The sequence below is a fragment of the Argentina anserina genome, chromosome 1 (genome assembly GCF_933775445.1).
Source record: "Argentina anserina chromosome 1, drPotAnse1.1, whole genome shotgun sequence".
Lineage (NCBI taxonomy): Eukaryota > Viridiplantae > Streptophyta > Magnoliopsida > Rosales > Rosaceae > Argentina > Argentina anserina.
In genome coordinates, this window is record NC_065872.1 from 18,567,348 (window position 1) to 18,591,910 (window position 24,563).

Below are 24,563 nucleotides of genomic sequence, written 5' to 3' on the forward strand. Positions count from 1 at the left end.
GAGCACATCGATACGAGTTCGTGGACACGTCACGCGCCTTAATCAGATGTCGTATGTGAAAGTTATTGTCAACGGAAGTTGGTTTCTGAATTTGGAAAATGTATAAAAAGAGGTTTTTGGGAAACCCTAGTTTCTAAAACCAGAAACACTCTCTCTCTCTCCCTCTCTCTTCTCCCGCATTCTCTCTCCTCTCCCCGATTGTCTCTCTCATCGCCGCTCCCTCTTTCCGACGATCTCCCTCTTCCGGCTACCGTGCACGACACCGCTGGTGTCATTGGGACCGCACGGCCGAACCACGACGATCTGTAATCGACACCAACATATATGATTAGTATATATATTTAGGGATCCCATAAAAATTCGTCCGTTTTGGGCATGATTTGATCATTCATACTTACGGTGAACTAAAAAAGATGCATTTAGACATTAAAACCCCATTGACCGGGGTTTCGCCAAATGGGTTTACTCGGTGCGACCGCGCACAATCAGTGACAAAAATTATGTGATTTTAGATATACAAACGGCTTTCGGCGTTCACATCTTGGTATTGAGTCATCCCTTAAGGCATATTGTTTTATTAATGGTATTTTCGGTTTACCAGAAATTTCGACGGTCAGATGAGGCCGAATTAGATATAAATTTTATAGGGTCACTAAATATATATACCGATCATATCGGCTGGTGTCGATCGATCCCGAGAAGTTTCATTCTTATAGTCATAATGCGATATTTTATTATAAACTTAATAGAGTATGTATGTATAATATTTTATTACTTGACGAGTTCTTACGGGCCTGGTTTTGCAGGCTTTTGGCTAGTCGGGCCGAGTTTTACACTTCTAAACTAAGCTTGACCCTCTACCCACGGAAGCGGGCTTTGACGGTTTTCTCGCGGGTCATGCCGGGTAAAAGCCCATCGGACTTGTGGGCCTTCGTAGGCTTATCAGATCTTCGGGCTAAATGATGAGGCATATATTTACCACCATATGTGGATCTTCATATTTGATTGCTTTATGCTTCTTGGTTTTCTAGAAGTTTTTTGTTTCATTTTATGAGCAAATTAACTTACAGTAAGATTGAATTTATATTTTGATCCAAACCATAAGTTTTGCGAAGAAATTCATAAATTAAAAATCAATCTTCTCCAAGATATGAACTGCATATATATAATCAAGAATATTTAGTTTATTGATATATTGCGATGACCAACTAATGAAGATGAAAAACCAATCTGGTTGGTTTAGAAACTTAATTAATTTCTTTGGAAAACAATTTTAATTTTTTTTATTTAGAAACTTATTTATTTTTATTGTATTTATGGAAGTAAATTTGTATCATAGTTAATTATTGTTAGACTCTAAAAATAAATGGACATGTGTCATTAAATTAGACGGTGAGAAAATGTGGGCATACTAGTGGTGGGCGACAAATTTACTTTCGTTCTGTCGAACTGCCTACGTCATCAATTAAACCTACTATAGCCATTCCGTTCTGTAAATAAATTTTTGTTACTTTCATCGCGTGTATGTTAATTATACCATGACGTAATATGATTGACTAGGTACATCATATGTCAGTACCACGTAGTATATCGGGTACACAAAATAATTACTCAACTTTTTTTTCACTATAAATGGAAAAATGAAAAGGGTAAAATCATAAAAAAACAAATTTGAAGTCAGCTGACTAGCACTGGTACACTCTTAGGTCTCTCACTTTCTACAAGACTCAATCTTTGCCTTTCACTTCTCTCTCTCTCTCTCTCTCTCTCTCTCTGTAATCTCCACCATATCTAATGACTTCTTCATCTTCATCCTCTGTTCCTCACCTTGTCTTCTTCTCCTACAGTCCTACCAACCCCTCCTCTCTTCATTGACCCCACGCTAAACCTTTAACCTTAACCTTTCTCTCTCCTTCTCTGCTTCTCTCTCTGCTCTGTAAATACTCAACAATGGCGTCAACGCCGCCGCACTGCTCCATCACAGCCACCAAGCCGTACCAAACTCACCAGTACCCACAAAACCAGCGCCTCAAGTCCCACCGCCACAACCCCCGCCCCGCCAACCAATGGCCACCCGCCACCACCCGCCACGTCTCCCTCTCAAAGCCTCTGCCTTTACCGCCGCCCAGACCCGCCGCCGCCGCCCCGGCCCCGTTCTCCACCATCTGCCCTCAGCCCAAGTCCGACCTCGCCGCGGCGTTCTCCGGCCGCCGCTCGACCCGGTTCGTCTCCAAAATGCACTTCGGCCGGCCCAAGACCACGGTGGGGTCCCGCCACTCGCCGCTGGCGGAGGAGGCGCTGCAGAGTGCCGTTCAGTTCGGTAAGGACGAGTCTGCCCTTGATGATGTATTGCTTAGCTTCGAGTCTAGGCTTTGTGGGTCGGATGATTATACGTTTATGTTGAGAGAGCTTGGGAATAGAGGGGAGTGTTGGAAGGCCATTCGGTGTTTCGAGTTTGCGGTGAGGAGGGAGAGGAAGAGAACCGAGCAGGGGAAGCTAGCAAGCTCCATGATTAGTACTCTTGGTAGGTTGGGGAAGGTTGAGCATGCCAAGAATGTGTTTAACACTGCTGTCACTGAGGGCTATGGCAAGACTGTTTATACTTATTCGGCTTTGATTAGTGCCTACGGCCGCAGCGGCTACTGTGATGAGGCTATTAGGGTGCTCGAGTCCATGAAAGACTCGGGCTTGAGGCCGAATCTGGTTACTTATAATGCCGTGATTGATGCGTGTGGGAAAGGAGGAGTGGAGTTTAAGAAGGTAGTGGAGGTTTTCAATGAGATGCTGAGAAGTGGGGTGCAGCCTGATCGGATAACTTATAATTCTCTCCTTGCGGTCTGTAGCCGAGGGGGACTGTGGGAGGCTGCTAGAAACTTGTTCAGTGAGATGGTGAATAGAGGGATTGATCAGGATATTTATACGTACAATACGCTTTTGGATGCAATTTGTAAAGGTGGGCAGATGGATTTGGCCCATCAGATTATGTCGGAGATGCCTTCAAAGAATTTCTTGCCTAATGTGGTGACCTATAGTACTATGATTGATGGTTATGCCAAGGTGGGAAGATTAGAAGATGCACTTAGTTTATTTAATGAAATGAAGTTTTTGGGCATTGGTCTGGATAGAGTTCTGTATAATACATTGCTGTCGCTTTACGGAAAGCTTGGCCGGTTTGAGGAGGCATTGAATGTTTGCAAGGAGATGGAGAGTGTTGGGATTGTGAAGGATGTTGTATCTTATAATGCACTTCTTGGTGGGTATGGGAAGCAAGGGAAGTATGATGAAGTTAAAGGACTGTACAATGAAATGAAACAAGAACGTGTATCACCGAATTTGTTAACTTATTCCACATTGATTGATGTGTATTCAAAAGGTGGTTTGTATGTGGATGCAGTGAAGGTTTTTAGAGAGTTTAAGCAGGCAGGGCTGAAGGCTGATGTTGTGCTATATAGTGAACTAATTAACGCTTTGTGCAAAAATGGGCTGGTGGAATCTGCTGTTTCATTGCTTGATGAGATGACCAAGGAAGGTATCCGGCCTAATGTTGTCACTTATAATTCTATAATTGATGCCTTTGGTAGGCCAAGTACAACAGAGTGCGGAGTTGATGCTGGTCCTGGGGGCATTGTGCCACACAATGGATCACCATCTTCAATTTGTGCAAGGGATGTTGACATATCTGAAAAAAATGTTCAAATTCAAATAAGAGATATGGAGGATACCAGAATTATGAGGATGTTTGGGCAGCTTGCAGCTGATAAAGCTGGTTATGCACAGAAAGATAGGAAGGTCAGACAAGAAATATTGTGCATTTTGGGTGTCTTTCAGAAGATGCATGAACTTGACATCAAACCGAATGTTGTCACATTTTCAGCCATTCTAAATGCTTGCAGGTAATCAAACTCTTATCTCTATGCTCGTAGCTTTATTGTACTGAAGATCTTTTTAGCTGAAAGCTTTGCTAGTACTTTTCACTGCTAGTTACTTAAATTCATTTGTGGCCTCCCTCTGAAGTGTTTCAGTTTCAGTCACTTCAGATGGAGTAGGGCCTTTGATTGTTATAAACCAAAGATCACATACAGTCAGTGGAAGATGAGTAACAGATGAGCAGTGGATCCTAGGTCTAGGGAAAGTTTTCAAGGCATAGGTGTGCTAGAGTAGGCAGCCAAGAATCTCTTGAACATAGTGCATTTTATGAGGCTGTTTACTTGTGTATAGTTGTGAGGCCTAAAAATAAGCAACTAACGCAGATGATATACTGTACCTGCACAACACTGAAGGTAGTGAGTGGGCTAATTTACCTGCATACCTGAATTTTGACCATTGGTCCCTGGAATGTCGTTGAGGTTTTCTGTTAAAATGCCTATGATTAGTCAGTTGATTTAAAAATAATAATGTCGAGTACAATTGGAACCTTTATCTATGCTATTTTCCTATAATCTGTTATTCCTAGTATTAGATAGTCCAATAACCTCAGATTGTCTTCCAGTAAGCTAATATCTGCTGAATGGCTTCCGTATGCAGCCGATGTAATTCATTTGAAGATGCTTCCATGCTATTGGAGGAACTGCGATTGTTTGATAACCAGGTTTATGGTGTGGCCCATGGACTTCTTATGGGCTACAGAGGTAATGTATGGCTTAAAGCTCAGTCTCTCTTTGATGAAGTTAAGCAGATGGACTGTTCAACTGCTTCTGCATTCTATAATGCTCTTACCGACATGCTATGGCACTTTGGACAGGTATGTTTTATATTGCTACCTTTTTGTCTCATTTCGGTGTACATGTTCTTTGGTTTTGCCCAAACAAATTTAGTTTTGAAGTATTAGTGAGGTTGTGTTTCTTAATTCTGTTTAAATTAATGTTATTATTCTTATTTTTTTAAACTCAAATACAGAAGCAAGGGGCACAACTGGTTGTGCTTGAAGGGAAGCGTCGAAATGTATGGGAGAATGCATGGTCTAATTCACGCTTAGATTTGCATCTGATGTCTTCTGGGGCTGCTCGGGCAATGGTTCATGCATGGTTGCTCAATATACACTCTGTAGTGTACAAAGGCCAACAATTGCCACACCTATTAAGGTTTGCATTTATCAATTCTACCAGTAACTTTATTTCTAAGATTAGTTTTGATAATAAATGGGAGTGATATGCCCTTTCTGTACAGCATTTTGACGGGATGGGGTAAGCACAGCAAAGTAGTAGGCGACAGTGCCTTAAGACGAGCAGTTGAGGCACTACTTACCAGCATGGGGGCTCCCTTTCGGGTTAATGAGTGTAACATAGGTAGGTTTATATCGACCGGATCTGTTGCTGCTGCCTGGTTAAAAGAGTCAGGCACACTGGAAGTGCTCAGGCTTCATGATGATAGGGCTGAACCAAATGGAGCAAATTTTGGCCATATATCCTCCGATCTTCGAGCGCTCACTTTGTAGCTTGTGTCTTGTATCGTAGCATGTTTATAAAATGTACTATATGTATTATTATTTGACACTTACCTGTTAAGTCTCATTGCAATCCCAAGCAATAACATCATCCTTCCTGGCCTCCAACAGATAAAGATTTTTACCCCATAAACTCGTTTCCCCGTCCTAAACATGTATCTCCTGCTCTCTGGTTAAACGAAACCGTAGCTTAACCATTAAATTTCCTGAGTTCTTACGTGGAAGTACCAGACATTGGCTCAAGTTGATGCAGTGTAGCCTCGTCAAATGTTCTCTGGAAAATGAAGTAACGCTTGGGCATTTTGAAGTTGAGGAAGCCAGTTTTACTTTCCACTTCTTGTGTCAGCAAAATGTTTTACATAGCCTGCATCATGATCTCTTCATCATTCAATATTTCATCTTGTCACCATATCTAATTTTGACCTTTGGTCCATTTTTTCAAAACCATCAATTTCTTTAAACCTGAATCGCTGAATGAGTGTCTAAAATGTACCTATAGTCAAACTTATAACAATGAACGATCATTGCTAACATTGAAAAACCCGTATCTGTGTTTAACGTCTTCATTAGATGTTGGGCTGGGCAACATATTTGGTATTTCTGTAAGGTTGGTTCATGCTCATCTGTTGATCATATTGTCATTTACATTTCAATTCTTCATTTGCTACTCTATTTATCTGTTAATCATATTATCAGCAATTTGGATTGTGGAATTTTAAACAAACTATAAACAAACAATAATAATAGGTGGGCAGACAAAAGGATGGAAAAAGGCCCGCGCCGGTTCAACTCTAGTTAGCAGTTAGCACCAGTAGCTTCAAGCACGTATACTTACATTCCAGTCATACAACAAGTATATAAAAAAAAAATGTCGGGGATACACGACATTACATGCCTCTTAACAGAGCCCTCATATCCCGTATTTCATTAATAATAATACATGATAGGAGGCTGAAAATTAGGTCAGGAAGTGCCACAATCATGGTGCAAGGAGCTACAAAAATTAGGGCATGAAGAGCCTCATTTGGTGCAACTTTTTCCTAAGAAAATGAGTATACCGTGTAGGCGTGTATAACATACGACCTCAACCAAGTTGCATGTTTTCTTTCTAAAAACCGATCCAAAACTTTGATCGCAAAAGCATGCGAGTCTACTACATCAGGGGTGAAATAGCCTGACCAGTTTCCAATTCCTAAAGCTCTTTCCATGACCTTTTAGCAGCAAACGCTAATCAGATTGACAGTTGAAGTCACTTGAGGCATTTCTACCGGGCACATCCAGATATTCAGTAAGTCTTTTTCCTCAACATGGGCTTCCTCACTTCCTTTTTTGCAGTTGTAGTGAACCCAGGTGTTGGTGTTCCAATCATGGATTGATACAATTCGTTCAACCTTAAAAGTGAGGCCAAAAGTATATTCAAAAGCATGTTCAGGAGCATCAAAAGGTCCACAAACCATTAAAAGACAGGAAAGGAAAACAATGTGTTATACCTTGGGATACTAATAAATAGAGCAATCACTGAGACTCCTACGATAAGAGGAAAAACTGGTGCTGGAGTCAAATCCTGCAAGCCATGGAAAAAAATTAAGGAATATTTAGGTCATGTTTTTATTTGAAGCCCTTCTCTACAAAAGTAAGCACCATTATATGCTTTCAGCAGGTGCCACGAAAGGAGCAGCATCTCGTCAAATGCATTTACAATTTGGTTTATAGAAGTACTAAAGAGTGAGGTGTTACAAACCTGCTTTTGGTGATCCTCTTCATAAATATATTTGAGTGGGCCAACATGTATATGAGCATTCTTCCCCAAATCAACCTCAATAATCTCGGATTCAAATTTGTGGCTGCTAGATGGAAGACTAGACCGGAGTTGCAGAAGGTGCTTACCTTTGGGTAAGTTCTTTACCTGGAAAAACTTGGAAAGCGGAAGAGGGAAGACAGACTGAATCTTAGGATTGTCACCAGACGATTTGATTTCCACCAATAGATGCGAGTGGAGTTCCTCATTTTTCTTTCCTTCAACATGGCAACTTAAAATAGTTGTCTCTGGCTGTTCAAACACCAGAAAATCTAATCCTTTGATATCTTCGTACCCCACCTAGAAAAGTACCAAAGTTAAATCAATTATTATTATTATTATTATTATTATTATTATTATTATTATTATTTTACTCGGAGTACTTTGAAACTAAAATGGTACAAACTAACCTTGACTAGAACAGAGTCAGGTGATGCCCTCTCAATTTTACTGCTGTCTGAATCATCCCTTTGTACTACTTTGATCACATAAGTTGTGTCAGGAAGAAGTCCTCTCAAACGATAACTTCCAGATGAGTCGGTTACTGTTTCCTCATAGAAGCCTTTTGATTCTGATCTGGCCTCAACTAAGACACCTTCTTTTGGTTGGCCAGACAACAAAGCTACCACACCCATGGCACTAGAAAGAATATACACCAATTTAGTACCTCTCAGAAAGAGGCATAACTGATACAAAAAAGTATATTGTTTCACCGTCCAAATTTCTAGAAATTTTTAACCATGTACTACATTTGACCAATACAATTTGGCAAATATAAGACAAAACTTGGCCGATGCATGCTCTCATAGAGTTAGGTACCAACTAAATACTGATTGGAACTAGGACTAAAATAGCATAATATCATATTTAAAATAGTTGATAACCAAACACCAACACAAATGAAAGTTATGATGTATTGTGGACTTCTCGGCACCTCCTCTTTGATGGGGTGGGGGTTGTTCTAATCAAATTTCTAACTGCCAATTTCTCAGTTCTAGAAAAAGTAATGAACTTATGGCACATCCTAGATCATACTATGGAAGCTTGAATAAGAGAATGGCGTGCCAATGTTCATATGTTTGCGGGCAGTCAAATAAAGTTATAAATATGGTTTTATTTGAAACCAAACCAAATATAAGAGAGAAGTCTGATATAAAAAACCTGTATGCAACGCGAGTGGCCTGGAAAATAGCTTCTTTAGACTCCCCGGAGCCAAGATCAATAGCCTGTGCTGGAGGCGAGAAGGCATACTCCTACAAGATGCCAAGATTACATAAAATCAATTATTTGGTGGAGAGATTAATTTAACTTTACCCTATGTAGGTCATTAGCTATTTGTCTATTACAAACATTATCATATAGGGGCAAACCTAGGATAATACCGCAATAAGACTAAAAATAGTGATAAGCAGGGAGAATTATTCAATCAATTGCTGTGCATTTGAACTAAATAGAATAGAGGCGCTCAGAAAACAAGCTACAAAGTGATTTCCTCTGGAGTAATGGGATTTCCAAATGCAAGCAATTGGTCCCTATATAAGAACACTCCTTTGGATGATGAGAAGTTGAACGACATCAAACCAAAGAGAAGAAAACAGTACTATAGAAAATGGTCGAATTGCAGAATTTTGGTCTCTTTATGTTTTGTCGTATTGACATACATATTTCCGAGAACTCAACCATTAGTATGATTATGCATAAAAGGAAAAGGCTTAGCAAAAAAGTCCAGTTTACCAGATACCAATAAGAAAAGTCTGATAGAATAGATTTTACAAAAAAGAAACCCCTACCACTCTTTTCCCTTATAGAAAATCCAATCCAAGTATACCTTTTTCGAACTGAACTAATCCTAACCACCAGCAGTCTAAACTCTAATTATGTTTCTAAATTCATACCAAAATCGGTTCAGAAAACAAATAGGTTCAGACAACATACTGAACGCATTATTAATACTTCAAATATCTATATTTATTTGCAAATACAAAGCTTTCATTCTGGGACAATAATTGTCCTGGATTCCCGTTTTCTCAAATCTCAATTATCAGATCTACATAAAGTAGACATGTACAATGTTCTGTCAGCTCTCAGCAAGCAGCCAATGTATGACACCTATAGGAGGAAGGATGATGGACTGTGACTTAAAGAGACCTATCCACTGGACTAGGGCTCCGGAACTTTAGACCCTATTTTGACTATATAGAACACACAATCAACAGAAATAAACTGTATGAATTCAATACACAAGTCCGACAAAGTAGCCGATATTAACTTGCCAATGGATCTGACTCTGAACATACATTGAGGATTCTCTTACAGCTTATTTAAATAAAATGAAAAGGACTATAAATTAAATAATTGCTTTTGAACAGAAATCAGATAGAACTGTACCTTTAGCAGAGGACGCAAATAGAAAGTTCCAGGAAATAAGTTACTAAAGAGGAATGCTCCACCAGCTCCAGATACTGAGTTATTTCTGTAGCCATCATCGCCACTCAAAGATAACAACACAGAAGGAATGGGCTCTTTGGCATCATCTTTAGAATATATGTCTACAGAAATTTGGCCAAGCTTCTGACAAGAAAAGGAATGGGGCCCAACTTGTTTTAAATGGTAGCCAGGCTGCACAAAATCCAACATTTCGATGACATCAACAATTGCACTCTTAAACCCATTGGTGCTGATATTACTATCCACAAACTCTTTGATTAAAAGCACATACATGACAAATAGAGCCGTGTATTTATTCAAATTACATGTAGGTTGACCATCTCAAGCTTTACAAATTTTATTGTACTAAGACAGAAAGAGAGTAATCATTAAGGTAAAAGGAAAACATGTAACAAGCAGTGCATTTTTTTAAGACTCAATTTATCACTTATATGGAAAACAATATATGTAATATAAGCACATAAACGAGAAGGCTTAACCAGACGTCTGGCTTTTGCCGGCTTAACTAGTGCAAAAGCTAATCACTAAAGATGGCACGTGAAAGAATGATATTGAATCTCTTGCAAACTAATTCATGAAACAGCTATATCTTGTGGTGATAATAACATTGCAAGTCTCCAGAATTTTGATTAGTTTAATTGTATGTATTTTCAGTTGCTTTTATGCCTTATTTACTGGATTTCCCTACAGCATTTTCCTTAGTAAAAGACAAACTCAACTAATAATTAAAAGATGGTATACCACAAAGGATGCGATATAGTCTGACTACGCTAATTATATGTCCTACTATATCACAAGTGGCACAGCAAAACAATAAGAACATGGAAAAAAAATTATTGTATAAAATAAAATAGAGTCAATTGATGTTCCTAACCTTTGAGGCCTCAACATTGTATGTTATATCGTCATATAAAGGTCCCCCAACAAATGAGCCATCGAGTGCTGTGGTAGTTTCAACAACTAATTCTCCTTCCTTAAGTTGCGCAGTTTGACTATCTCCAGCAGCAATAATCTTGATTTGAACATCAGAAAGAGGGGGAGACACTGATCCTTTAATATATAAACCCAATCGACCATCGAATGTAGGGATCATAGCTTGACAACCATCATTTTTAACCACAACCTGAGAAAGATAAGTTTGAAGAAAAAGAGATGCTTGTAGTTAAATCAACAAACAGATAATAATATCTGAAAATTCTAGTAATCTCATCCTTACATGATGTTGTCTGGGATAAAACAAAATCTTCCCCATCTCATTATTTCTGCATATATCAACAGCTCAAGTCAGAAGCATAAGTAATAATGTAAAACTAAATCAAAAACACTGATCCGCTTATGTTACAACCACGTCTGATATGCCAGAAGAGGAAGTATATATAAAAGCGACGAGAAAAAGTGGTACCAACTGAGTGCAGAAATTAATAAGAGGGAAAACATATAAGAGATGAGAAATATCAATTTACCTAGTATCCCGAGGAACAAAAGTGAGTTTTTCTCCAAGTTTGGCCCATACAGAATATTCATACACAGAATAACTTGTTTGGTCATTTCCAGTGGAAGCAAGTCCAACTGCCGTACTATCTATAATACTGCCCTCAGAACTCATAACGTCCACAACTAAATTCTCTGACAACTCATGCACACCATCAAAAGAGCTTGATGCAACATTGATTTGTCCTTTAAGAAAGTACTTTTCTCCTCTCAGATGAATAGGCTGCAAAAAGATAACACAAGGGAGGATATTGTACTTGAAGAGATGGTGACAAAAGAAATAAGAAATATAAGTGGAGTTTCAACATAAGGATTATACCGATGGGTTTGATGTATCAATCTTAATTGATGAGCTCCCAAAGAAAACACAAGAGTTGACAAAAAGAAGTTCATGTACTCCAGGATGTTCCACACATATATTCTGGGAACCTTTCTGCAGACAACAATGAGCAGAAAGTAAGATGAATGTCACATGATGGTGCCTTTATATTTATCTAGTTCATCTGAGCTTATAAAGAGACAACAGGCCATACCTTTATTTTTAAATCCATGGATGAACCATCTTGATGAATCATGGAAGCATCCACATTATGTGTGGAAATGACATGAACCCAGTAACCTTTCTGGACAAACTCAATTCCTTTTACACCATCAACACCAACATCCACATCAATCAAGCTTTGGCTCCAGCACCAATTGTCCTCTCCATTTACAGATTCTTGGGAGTTGTGTTTAACCTAAAATAATACCAAAGTAAACACATATAAGTGAAATAACAATCGTCATATATTTATAAAACTATTGTCAACTCTGAAGTCAAAGGAAATATCAAGGGTAACTTTACCTCAACTCTATATTTTCCAGGGATGACGTTTTGAAAGAGAAATTCACTACTCTCATAAGTCAAACTAATTGTCTGTGTCTTTTCATTTCGCTTACCACCTATACTGCTAAGGGCAACAGAAACAGAAGTGCCACACTTTTCTTTGCAGGCTACAGATCCACTCACTGTAGCTAGTGCCTTAACAAGAAAAAGAGAAGACAAATCAGGAGGAAGTACTTGTCATAAAATATGCTTCAAAATCTTCAGAACTTCTATATTGATTATGCCTAATTACTATAGGCAAATAAAACTAACTAACCAGCCAAACCGAACTTAAAGCATTTTAAGATCCAAATACATATCATTAGATTTGATGACAAGACCAATGTCCATTTATTTATTTACCTGAGAAAATTTGACATTCAATAATGGACTTTTGACCACAACATCGATATGAGATGGCAAAAACAGTAGCCCAGAAGCACTTTCAGGTGATGCTGCCAAAGCAGATAAACGATATTCACCAGTTGGAACCTGGCAACACAAGATATAAATAAGACAGGAAAGCATCAGAAAAGGATTTATTGTGATAGTATATAATGATCATTTGAAAACCTAAAGGAAAAAGGAACAAAAACAAGATACAGCAGAACAAAATAACATCTTGAATCTTCGATCACTTTTTCATTTGTATAATACTTCCGTGATTGCAGATTAAGTAAACATACCTCGAAGCAGAAATTCCCATTTCCATCGGTTTGTTTCACTTGCGGCTTGACATTTGCAGGTCCATGAGTCAAAGCTACCTAGAATCAATTGAGACATAAAAACCCTGCATATAACACAGAAAGAATGCAATAAACAGGAATTGTGATATTACCTTCACTTTGTAACCAGCACTAACCATCTGCACAACACCACAGACATCATAGGAAACTGCTTTAATATCCACAACAGAAGCCATGTTCGGCAATACCTGGCACCAAGAAAGAAACAAAAGGGATTAGAGCATCATTCAATGCAACAAAGAAAGTTAGAAACCACATATAATTCACCTAGTTTCAGAATTTTAAACACTGCAACTTCTAACATGAAAGATGGAGACTTTGTGATCAATCTAAACATACTTACCATATAATCATTCAAATTACTGAACTTGTAATGCTCCTTTGTGGCTTCTATTGTATAGCGATTCGAAGTAACCTGAAACATTCAACATCAGCAGGCTGAAGGCAGAAGCAAGGGCAATAAAATTAGAAGCTTATCTACTTTGGATGGGTTTTGGAAATTGGAATCATCAGAGGCATTTCAACATCTTTGGCATGAAGTTGTTTGGCAACTCATATATCTAGGTTTCATGCTGCTCCTTTTATTAATGTATCACCTAAGATACTTTTTCTAACTCGGATTTCTCATTCCAGAACAAAGACTTTTGATATGGTTCAGAGAGAAGACTACTTGTTGCTACATTGCCCAACTATAGTAGAGTAACGATTAATGCCAATACTCACCTTGGTGGGGCCTGTAGTCTAGTTACTAAGATGATTCAACCCTACACTCCATGTCCCTTATTCAAATCCCTCCCCCAATATCACTTATCAAAAACCTGGTCACTGATATCATGCATAATTATACCTGGTCAAGCTTGTAATAACCATGTTTGTCGGTGATGGACCTTTCATGACCATCAACTATAATCTTAACACCTTCAACCCCCATGTCGTTTCCGTCAACCACACGCCCTCCAACAGAAAATCCAGTGACCTGCACAACAGAGTATAATCAGTTAAGTATATGCTTAAAACGAATGCAGACACGTATAAACAAGTCGACAATTTTCCGGATGCGCTGGCAGCCATTTTATTTGTATGAGATTACTGTGAAATTTAGTATACTCTACTACAATATACACTTCAACATATGCTAGTTACTCATTGATCAACTTGGCACCAGTAAATTATAAAAAATGAATTCATGCTAAATGACAGACAGTTTAGTACCATTAACTTCCACACTTGTAGTAGAATATTTGGCAAAAGTCAAATGATGGAAATAAAAAATTCGCACTGTCACCAAGTCATTTGAGTTCTGATATTGTAGGGCACTATGCACCTTACCTGGAACTTCTGCAGAACTGTCACATGTTGGTGCTCAACCGTTACTGACATGACAGGAGGTGAAACATCAAAGACTGTGTTTTCTCCCTTGTAGTAAGGTATAAGCTCATAAGTTCCTGCCAGTGATTCAATGAAAGTAAGCAATACACTCAAAATTAGTACAACTGCTGAGCTGCATAAGATGATTATGTTCCGTGCAACTTAGAATGCTTGAAACCAGATAAATCTTAAAACTTTACCAACATTGTAATGAGGCTAAGTAATTGGGATCTTTAATCAAAGCAAATGAGGCATGTACATAATTAGATTGAATTCTTGGAATAACCATCCATCTTCCAAAGCAAGTCACATGTATTTTGGATAAACCATACATTTTGTGTGTGTGTGTGTGTGTGCGTGTGTTGAGAGAGGGGGTTGAAAAGGGAAGAAATTTGGGAGTAAAATTGACTAATGGCATGGAAAGAGAGAGGGGGAAGGTTTTATTGGAACATCGTGCAAAGCATTTTTTGGCTCTCAATGTTTATGTATATAATCAGTGGATTGAACAACACAGATGATTAAAAAGGACTAATGACGACATTAACTGGTTCAATCATTAATTTTCTCTAGTCCAATTTACTTGTTACTAAATCGACCACAGACCAATTTCCTTTTTATTCTAGTGTATTGGACCTCCCACCGGGGCCCACTCTGCCAACAGCGAGGGTACCCCCATATCTCTCAATCCTTAAGGCAATTTTTTTCTTCAATCCCGCCCCGGTTCATCCACATTAAGACATCAATTTATCCAATCACAAATGTTTATTAGGTTGGGGTTTTGAAATCATCAACCTTTTTTTTGTCCACACAAAAGCTTTTTGCAAGGTAATGGGCCAGACCTGATTTCTCATGACCTGTACAAATTGGGCTTAACCCTTGGAAATGCAATGCATCAACGAAATTATTACACCAAACGTGTTCAATACCCATGGGCCATGGAAAAACTAAATCCTGGTTGTCAAAAAGGCCGCATACACCTAAAGAGCTGATCTACTATATCCTTTATTAGCTCATAGCGTATACAACCCACCCAAGTTATAATAATAAAATGCCAGATACAGATTCTCAACGGTTTGTCGATCAGAAATAAGGAACAAATAGAAACCATCTAAATAACAATCAGCCAGCATCCAATGTGACAACTACAAGCGGTAAATAACCAAATACATTACATCTATGCAAGTTCTAAACAAGCAAAAGAATAACAAAGAAAGTAAGGGAATGAAGTTAAACTGAAACTGCCTTTCTTGACAAAACCGAACAAAAGAAAAGATGATAGCAATAAATTACCACATGGTAGCGACTTGAACATGAACTTTCCATGTACATCCGATATGGCATGGCAAAGAGCCTTCTTCATTTCAGAGATTTTATCAGGACCTTGGGAACAATTTACCTCTATGACATCATCTGAGTATAAATAAACATGAACTCCCAATATTGGATTCCCCTAAGCAAAGGAAAAAAAAAGGTCAAGTTAACTATGTAAGATTGTTGATAAGAACAATTATCGATAAACATACAGAACGATCTCTTGCCGACGGTGGAGCTCAGCAAAAAGATATGTTTAAAATGCATCTTCCTTGCAAACTGTCATCTCTAAACTAATATCTTTACCTGAGAAACAACAAATCCATTGATGTCATAGCCAGGAACAAAGAAAATGTCGTCAACTACGCCATTTCCAAATCCCACATTCACCTGCGAGAATCATTTCCACATGAGTGTTGTATAAGCTTGTAACACAACAGAATTGCAAAAACATAAGAGTAACATGATGGTGGAAGAAAGAAGAACAACAAACCTCGGTTGAACCTCTTATTTCAATTGTTAAGTAAGGATGCAAAGCACGTATTTCATATTTTCCTGCACCATATAAGAAACATATTCAACTGCTGAAAAACTATATAATCTAAAATGAGATGATTACAAGAACATCTTCATGAACCAGATCATAAAGTATGGATATTTAAAATGAATTTTCACAAGGAAATATATAAATCACAACATCCGGCGAAGTGTGACATATTTCCACAAGGACATATTTAAATAACAGCATCCGGTGAAGTGTGATATCAATAAAGGTTGGAAATCATGTGTATTACCTGGAATAATATTCTTGAACAAGTAGCTTCCCCCGGATGACGTTGAAACAGAAGAAACAATGTCACCGCTATCTGCCAGAAGCTCAACTTTGATGTCTGAGGGACCTCCATTCTGACGAGGACAGCTCTTTCCACCAACAGCTCCCAGAACTCTACCAGAAATGGAGAATCTGCCACATACAAACAACTAGGTAACTCATACTGAATACCAAAGCCTGAAAGCCATCACACAGGCCCAATGTACATGGTGACAATAATTAATAGAAACTGAAACAAAAATTTTCAAACATAAAAATCTGTAGAAACTCACCCCGTAAACCGAAAGTTAATATCTTCACCGCCATTGCAGCCAGTGTTATCAACAACAACAGGAACCTGCAAAGACACTAGTGCTGTCAGATTGCATGCCGATTAAAAGCCGGAGTCTACGGAGCAGCCTAATTATCAAAAACAGTAAAACAAACCTTATCGGGGTCCAACGACCATCCCTCTGGTCCATTAATTTTAATCACAAAAGAACCCTGCATCGCAAACAATGGTAATGCTAAGCATTTAACAAAAAAAAAAAGACTAAAATCGAAACACTTGGGCCGCAACTTTTTACAAACAATGTCTATTCATATATAACAACCATGAGCATTAAAACAGGATCGTATCGCCGCAATTCTACTAATAGTAAATACAAAATGCAATGAAGTAGAACAAAGACCTTGTCGTAGACGGGGATGAAGTAGTAGCCATTGGGAGCACACTGAGTGCTCTCCTTCAACAATCCATCAACTGTTCGAAGCTCAACCTAAACACATCACCACCAGTCAAAAAATGCTGCCGAGACCAAAATCACCTACAGACTTAGTAAAAATACATTTACCATGATGTGAGAATAGTCCAATTTAGCATCGCTCGCCTTCCTGGCCTTGATCAGAGCAGAGCTCGCCTACAAAAAAAAAAAAAAAAAAAAGCTCCACTGTCAAACCCTAACTTAGAACTCCTTAAAATCAAGTGCCGCAAGCACTGGAGTGAGTGAGCGAGTGATGTTTAACCTCGACGAAGCCACCGCAACCGTGGATTGAATCGGCGGAGGCGGCGGAAGGAAGTGACGTCACGGCGATGAAGAGGAGGAGGAGGAGTAGGAAGGCTTCTTTGGCGACGCCCATGTTTACCGGTGGGCGAAGATTCCAGAGAGACTTTGTTTCTGGGTGAAAACAGATCTGGTGTTCTTTTATACACTTCTCAACTCCGGTCAATCGAACCCGACCCGTTTCAACGATTTAAAAAAGACCCGACCCGACCCGAACCGATTGTGACCGAAAATGGTCGCACCCTCTACAACCCTGGTCGGTAGCTCTGTTACTCTCTCAGCTAAAACCCTAAGAAGGCCAGAAATCGAGGCAAACCCAGAAGCTGATTCAGCTGCGGCGAAGCAATTCAGGTCTGTTTGATGGGCTTAGGGTTTTGTTCTTCCTCTCTTTTGGTCAGGTGTTTGGTTGCTCGTTATTAGATTTGATAGCTTTTCTCAGAGGAATTGTTCTGACATTGATAGATTTTATCTAGTTATATACACAGGTTGGGATTAAGTAACATCTACCCTATTAAACTATCAACTTACAAAATTCATGTTGTACTGCTATTTTTTACATACATCAGGTTCTAGAATTGTAGTGTTGGTATTTACACTTGCTTGCTTAATGAGTTTTGTTATTTGATGCCAGAGGAATGGAGTAGTGTGATAAGAAAAGATAGAGAAGCAACTTTGATTTTACTAATAATATTGTGTTCTGGAGCTGAGGGAAATTCAATCAGTTCAATGGCTACCGATGGGCGCAAACGGTCGCAGGTTTCATCAGCTCCGCCTCGAAAAATTAGTGTTGAAAAGTTTGCAGAAGCGCGAGCCTCAGAACTTGAGGCGCTACACACAATCGTATCAGAGCGGTTGAACAAGGATTTCCGGTCTCAAAGAAGCAAGAGAAGAAGGACCACCGCTCATGACAATCAAGCTACGAAAAGGAGAAGTAGAAAAAAGCAAAGGCATGGAGTTGCTGGTCAAAGCGATGCATTGCCTGCAGAGAAGGATGACAAGAATGTACCTCGTCGCATTCGTCGGAGAGCTGAGCTGAAAAAGAACCTTGAAGAGGGTTTTTGTACCTCAGGGGATGGAACAAAGAGGCTTAGAACACATGTTTGGCATGCAAAGCGGTTCACAATGACAAAGCTTTGGGGTTATTATCTTCCCCTAGGTTTGCACGGCAGGTAATGCCTCATTGTATGTAAATTTATTTTCTCTTTTTGAATTACTCTAATGTTTTCACTAGTGATTTTTCTTCTTTTCATTCCCTTTTTGTAACAATAATTTAGAGGAAGGGGTTCCAGAGCTGTCCTGAAGTGGTTTAAAGATGGAGTGCTTGCCCATGATGCAAGCTATCATGTAGCTGTGCAACTGGAGGGTACAGAGGCAAGATAATCTTTTTCCATCTCATCAATATGTTAAGAATGGTGCAGCATAAGGTTGTCGTCCATTACTCAGTACCACATTTCTAAATTATTTTGTGTGCTTCCAGGAATGTTTACTATCAGTGTTAAGAATGGTGTTGGTGCCTTCTCCATCAGCTCGTTCTGAAGATGCTGCACGTTCCATTATTGCTGGGGCCATATATGATAATGCTATGGTAATTTGTCTCATTTCACATTTGTTTTGAGTGGCATGGGAACTTGAAAGATTAACTTTTATACATTTTGACAGCTTCATGAGTTTGGAGCACCATGTTCGACCCCAATTGCACCTGTGACCTGTATGTGGCGATCCTCTTGCCAACAAAATAAAGATAATGATGCTTCTGTTGTCTATGATGGTGGTGCATGTAATGGACTAGAGGTTACAGTACGCTCTTCTACCTTGCGCCAGCTTTGGGTTTGGATACATGCTTCTGCTTTCACTGCAGGATATGATGCTCTCAAATTAGCTTGCCAAAAAAAGGTAAGCGTGCCGTATCTTTTCTCACATTTGAGATTTATATAGTAAGGTCATATGATTGACACGATAAGTAAATGGAGCTTGGGAAGCCATCTGAATTCTACTAAATCTCCTTTGTTGGAGTTTTAATTTTGAGTAATGTTTTAATGCTTTTCTCAAGGTCTGCTCACGTGATAATTCAAGGAATATAGTCTGCATCAATACCTATTGTGTATATGTCACATATAGTCATGTGACAATCTTTTCTATGAGACCTTGGCTGTTTTGTTCTGTGCCTGTTGGCAATGTATTTCTCTTGTTAAGATCTTAAGATGTTAGGATACCAAACTTGCTATTGTTTGTTTCCTACATTACATCTTCATGTATTATTTCAGATGGAAGAGAGCAGCAGGATGATTTGCTGTATCTCACTTGAAGGCCAACTCGCGAAATTAGAAGTTATGGGATCAAAATCATTTCAACTACTCCAAAGGACATTGTGCCCCGTTACAAGGTGAATTACAGACTATATGATTATTTTAAGGATAAAATACCTACTGTATGAAGCTAATGATTACCCACTGTATGATCTGGCTGCACAGAAGTAACAATCATGCTTGGGCATTGAACAGACATTCACTTGCTGAAGCTCCAGATGATTTCAAATCAGACACTGTACTTGAAAATGAGGTAGACATTCCATCTCATGCAGTGTTGTCTCTTAGAGTCAAGGATCCCCGCATGCTCGTAGAGAAACAAAAGACCGCAAATGCTCCAGAGTCCGGTTGTGCTAGTATACTAGGTAATGTACAAGGAACTGAAGATAGAGAGAATGCTGTCAATGGAAATATTTCAGACAAGAAAAAAGAGAGACTGTCTTTGATGGGGTCAGAACTTGAGGGTACTGGCATGCTCACAGAAAAGAGTTTGTGGGATGTTAACAGTGGTGTAAGTCCTCCAGTCGAAGATATGGTTATTTGCCAGGAAAGATACGACCAGAATAAAAAATTCTTCTGTCTTGATGAATCATATTCAGAAGTACCAAGTACTTCAACAAATTTGCAATGTTCAAGATCTTGTCCTGTTCTGCTGTTGAAAAATGACGATGGACGGGGATTGCATATTGGGTAAACTTCTCTTTCCCTTGTTTATGATTCTACTGTAGCAATACTTGGTTTAATAATCCGTCCATCAAACTGAATCCCGATGTCTACTTTTAGCTCTTTAGTATGACCTTTAATGTCACTATATCATCTGAAATTTGTTGCTTTGTAATTTCATTTATAATGTGTTCAAGTCCCTTCCCTATATATTAAATCAATATCTCCAGGGTGTCATTGTTTTGGTCGTTGTTTGATTGATTATGCAAACTAGTTCCATTTTTGTCTTTGCTCTAGTTCTAATTTTTTTCTACTCTGAAACTTGAACTTCATTGCTTCAAAAATTGCTACTCACTCTGTGTGCAGTAATTGGTAACTGTATTTTCTAAGTGTATGCAATAATCACATCATTGTTCACTACTCACTCCAAGATACTTACATAGAACATATATTTGTTTTAAACTTCCAGAGTTATTTATCTCTATGTACCAGTAAAGTATATCTTTTATTTCCTTACAGATGGTCTGTAATTCTACCCTTGAGCTGGGTCAGGGCATTTTGGGTTCCTCTCGTCTCCAAGGGGGCTCACGCAATAGGTGTGAGAGAGAAGCACTGGATTTCATGTGACGTGAGCATTTGCACTTTAAATTTATAATCGTTGATATTAACTTCTCGAATGTTGCTATTAGCTTCTCAAATGTTGTAAGTAAGTAATCTCTTCTTTTGCAGGTAGGATTGCCATATTTTCCTTCGGATTTCCCTGATTGCAATGCATATTTATGCTTGAAAGAAACTGAAACTGCTGCCTCCAATGTTAGAGAGAAACTTCGTCCTCCAGCACAAAGACCTTTGAGGGTTCCCACTTTACCCCCATGGAAAAGTATCCAAGATTCTTTAAGGGAAGGACCCACCAAAATGAGCAGCAATTCATTGTCTAACTCGGAGTGCGAAAGTTCTGTTGTTACAGTCTGTCCTGGTGATTTATTTGATGGGTTTATGGCACGGACATCTTTTTCACTGGCAAACTTCTTGAATAAATTCCAAGGCTTTAGTTTACGCCTATGTCCACACGTGACCAATAAGCCGATTAGCTTTACTAGTTTTATGAGAGATGAAAGCAAGGCTGGCCAAAGCCAAAATGGGATGACCAATTTTAGTTACAACCACAAGTTATGCTTTGTAAGGGTATTTCTACATGCTTACAAAGAAGGGTTTTTTGAAGAGGGAGCAGTTGTTTGTGCACCTCAAGTGACTGACATCTCACTCTGGACAAGGTAGTAAATTGTTCTTCTATCATCATTTTATTTTTGTCTCCCTATTTCAAATATTGGCTTTCTTCCCTTAATTGATTACTAAGCTTTTAATCTTTGTTATCTTACTTGGCGTAGCTGGAACTCTGAGTCTAATCTTTTCCTTTCTAATATAGGTGTTTCCACTTTCTGGTTGCAATATGCATGGGCAATGATAAGGGTTGTATTGTTTAAGGGGAATATATAAACTTCTATTTGACTATGCTTAGCTACCTTTATAGCATCCTGATATTTAGGGAAGCATGTTATTAGTGACAATAGGAGATGAACTGTAAATATCATTGCTGTAAGTATATATCTTTCATAGTAATAATAATGTTTGTGCATGTCATGCAGATCAGAGAGTTCTGATGGAGGACTTCAAGTTCCTCAATCTGCTGTGGCCTCATATTTGAAAGAGCAATCTTCTGGTAAATGGGAACTCCAGTTGCCAGAGGATAGTATCAGTAGGCAATCTTATCGTTGGCCTATAGGCTTTGTGACCACTGGTTTTGTTCGAGGAAGGTTAGTCTATAGGCCTCTTGCTATATCCCAACCACAAACTTGTTTCCAATTTACCGTGTGTTCATTATTTGCCATTCTATGTAGCATGCATTCATAATTCTTATTCACTATTTTTACAGCAAGAAGACAGTGGCACAAGCTTTCTGCGAGGCAGTACTGCTTGCACAAATTAGAGGGCAACAATGGGATATGATGCCAGTTAGACGAAGACGGAAGGAAATATATGTCCTTGTGAGGAATTTAAGATCCTCAGCATATAGACTAGCTCTTGCCACTATTGTCCTGGAAGATCAGGAAGAGGATGTTGGATTTTTCTGAAAGTGCAACTTATTGGCTTTGATTTGCAAAGGGGACAACATGAACATTCGAAAATCAAGTTTTGATGCGGAAAGAGACTGGACTCACTGGAGCATAAATTCCCTGTTCCAATAACATTCATTAAGAGCGCTTAGCCCTTCCTTCCATGCGCAATGTCCACTGTAGTAGATTCTGATTTTGATTATGTATATAAAATACGTATCAAATTCCTATAGTTACAAATCCCGACTACCTGAGTATAATCTTCTAATTTTCAGATCTGATTGAATATCCTTATACTGATGAAGTCACAAAACCAAACAAACTTCAGTACAATTGTTTGAAGAAAATTCTGGAAAAGCCTAGATAGTAGTCTTGCCCTCTTTGCACAAAACATATCGACCTTTGATCGAGGCCTCTGAGCAGGTCTAACTTGCTATGAAGATGATATCCACAACCAGAAACGAATACTTTGTTCTATTACAACTTTACATCTTGTAAAGAAAAGAGACAATGAAATTAATGGAGTGTATATCACCAAACCCTAAACACGAATATTCGTTTACATTTCTTGTAATTCTCATAGTTTAATGGAACGAATAAAGTGGTTATACTCTTATTCTACGTCTTTAAAATAGCTTTCATTCGAAGTAAGAATTGGTTTCGTGAACCAATAAGTCGTTATTCAATTAAATTCATTTGACCCAAGAGTTGACTTTTAATCCGTCACTTTTTTCAGAAAATTTTCTTCACGAAAGCCTTAGAGTTCATCAATACGAATTCGTAGACGCACGACAGCTTTAATTGGATATCGTATGTGAAAGTTGTTAGCAACGGAAGTTTGGTTTCCAATTGTGGAATGAGTATAAAAGGAATGAGAGGAGATTAGAAATTAAGAAAATAAGTTTTTTCCCAAACCCAATTTGGTTAATGTTCACCCGAGCTCGAGTACTGTTCACATGATTTTTCCCTCTTGGTTGCCGGATCTTTCTCCAGCCGTATCTCCGTCGTCCGGCGATGAAATTGAGTGAGATCGGTGGCGTTGGAACCGTCTCTTCATCCCCTACTGATTTGGGTTAGTATTTGAGAGAGATTCAAGCTATTTGAAGCCGAGAAATGAAGAACGATGTTGTTGTCCCGTTTTGAAGAAGTGAGAAGAACTCCCTCCTCCGACAACCAATCAAGGTGATTCTTCTTGTGTTTTGAACCTTGTAGGATGTATATCAACCCTCTAAAACTTTATCTATTTCGAAACACGCAAGGAGAATCGATGATTTCTTTTTCTAGGGTCTATCAATAGTGATGATTTTATGTTCTTCGTCGATTGGACTGTTTAGCCTTGGATTTAGACTTTGTTGTCAACTAGAAAGTTGTTGGAAATGTTGTTTAGATTGTGGTGGTAAATTTTGGTGATTCTTGGTGGTCACCGGACCAGTGGCATTGCTGCCACTGTTGGCGGCGTGTGGCGGTGTGTTGGATCATATTTCGGAGTAATGGTTTACTCCATTGTGATGTGCTCGTCGATACGAGCGTTTACATATGTCATTTGCATGTGTTAGGTTAATTCTTGAGTAAGTTAGTTGTTGTTAAAGGTTTGGTGATTCTAGGTTGAATTTGTTGTTCGTTGTTTTCGGGAGTTAGACTATTCTCGGTTTGGTTGTTTACTAAGTGAGACTTGTGTCACTTAGGTACTTGGAGTTTGTTGAACCAAGTGAGTGAATCTCAATTGAGGTTGCAAGTTGCTAGCATGAGCGAAAAGGTGAGTAAACCTCACGTTAAGCTAGTTACCCATGGCAGTAACTATGCGTGTTTAGTATGCGTTGATTATTTGTATGTTGTGAGATTGGTATATATTTATATATATATATGGTGATATATATATATATATAATATACCTTTAAGTGATAATGAGATCATGCATATAATTTCATTGTTTATATGTTGTGATATTTTATTTATCGTTTTGAGATATTGTGCGCGTTTTGTTGGATTATAGTGATTGTGGAGGATGAGACCGAGAGGGAATAAAATGTACCTCTCAATAAATTAGAGGTTTGGGGAAGATAATTGTATATTTGAAGTGTATGTGTGTTTTGTTTGGCCGGAAGGGAAGAAAAATGTACCTTCTAGTATTATTG

General features: G+C 38.6%; 3 protein-coding genes across 4 annotated transcripts; 2 read left to right on the plus strand and 1 right to left on the minus strand.

Moving 5' to 3' along the window:
* Positions 1 to 1,755: 1,755 nt before the first annotated feature.
* On the plus strand, positions 1,756 to 5,510 carry LOC126803304 (pentatricopeptide repeat-containing protein GUN1, chloroplastic). The gene is made up of 4 exons (XM_050531121.1): positions 1,756 to 3,893; positions 4,525 to 4,741; positions 4,897 to 5,081; positions 5,167 to 5,510. The coding sequence occupies exons 1-4, from the start codon at positions 1,951 to 1,953 to the stop codon at positions 5,432 to 5,434; spliced, it is 2,613 nt and encodes an 870-aa protein (XP_050387078.1). The 5' UTR covers positions 1,756 to 1,950; the 3' UTR covers positions 5,435 to 5,510.
* A 697-nt stretch (positions 5,511 to 6,207) lies between these two features.
* On the minus strand, positions 6,208 to 17,465 carry LOC126784582 (uncharacterized). The gene is made up of 27 exons (XM_050510053.1): positions 17,308 to 17,465; positions 17,136 to 17,201; positions 16,974 to 17,060; positions 16,729 to 16,785; positions 16,575 to 16,639; positions 16,265 to 16,434; positions 15,964 to 16,025; positions 15,777 to 15,860; positions 15,450 to 15,609; positions 14,121 to 14,236; positions 13,639 to 13,767; positions 13,135 to 13,206; positions 12,884 to 12,979; positions 12,732 to 12,809; positions 12,409 to 12,537; positions 12,025 to 12,201; positions 11,714 to 11,917; positions 11,500 to 11,613; positions 11,153 to 11,403; positions 10,906 to 10,951; positions 10,564 to 10,812; positions 9,630 to 9,860; positions 8,403 to 8,494; positions 7,652 to 7,880; positions 7,185 to 7,541; positions 6,934 to 7,007; positions 6,208 to 6,834 (listed from the first exon to the last, which is right to left on the minus strand). The coding sequence occupies exons 1-27, from the start codon at positions 17,419 to 17,421 to the stop codon at positions 6,729 to 6,731; spliced, it is 3,615 nt and encodes a 1,204-aa protein (XP_050366010.1). The 5' UTR covers positions 17,422 to 17,465; the 3' UTR covers positions 6,208 to 6,728.
* Positions 17,466 to 17,658: 193 nt separating this feature from the next.
* LOC126787172 (ribonucleases P/MRP protein subunit POP1) lies at positions 17,659 to 22,696 on the plus strand. Of its 2 annotated transcripts, XM_050513102.1 has the most exons (11): positions 17,659 to 17,696; positions 17,977 to 18,514; positions 18,620 to 18,716; positions 18,823 to 18,930; positions 19,005 to 19,238; positions 19,610 to 19,728; positions 19,817 to 20,341; positions 20,834 to 20,942; positions 21,044 to 21,588; positions 21,961 to 22,128; positions 22,248 to 22,696. In XM_050513102.1, exons 2-11 carry the CDS (start codon positions 18,072 to 18,074, stop codon positions 22,444 to 22,446), a joined length of 2,547 nt encoding a protein of 848 aa, XP_050369059.1. In that variant the 5' UTR covers positions 17,659 to 17,696; positions 17,977 to 18,071; the 3' UTR covers positions 22,447 to 22,696. The 2 variants fall into 2 exon arrangements, with proteins under 2 accessions (XP_050369059.1, XP_050369053.1); XM_050513096.1 differs by lacking the exon at positions 17,659 to 17,696 and having other exon boundaries at positions 17,709 to 18,514.
* Positions 22,697 to 24,563: the final 1,867 nt, after the last annotated feature.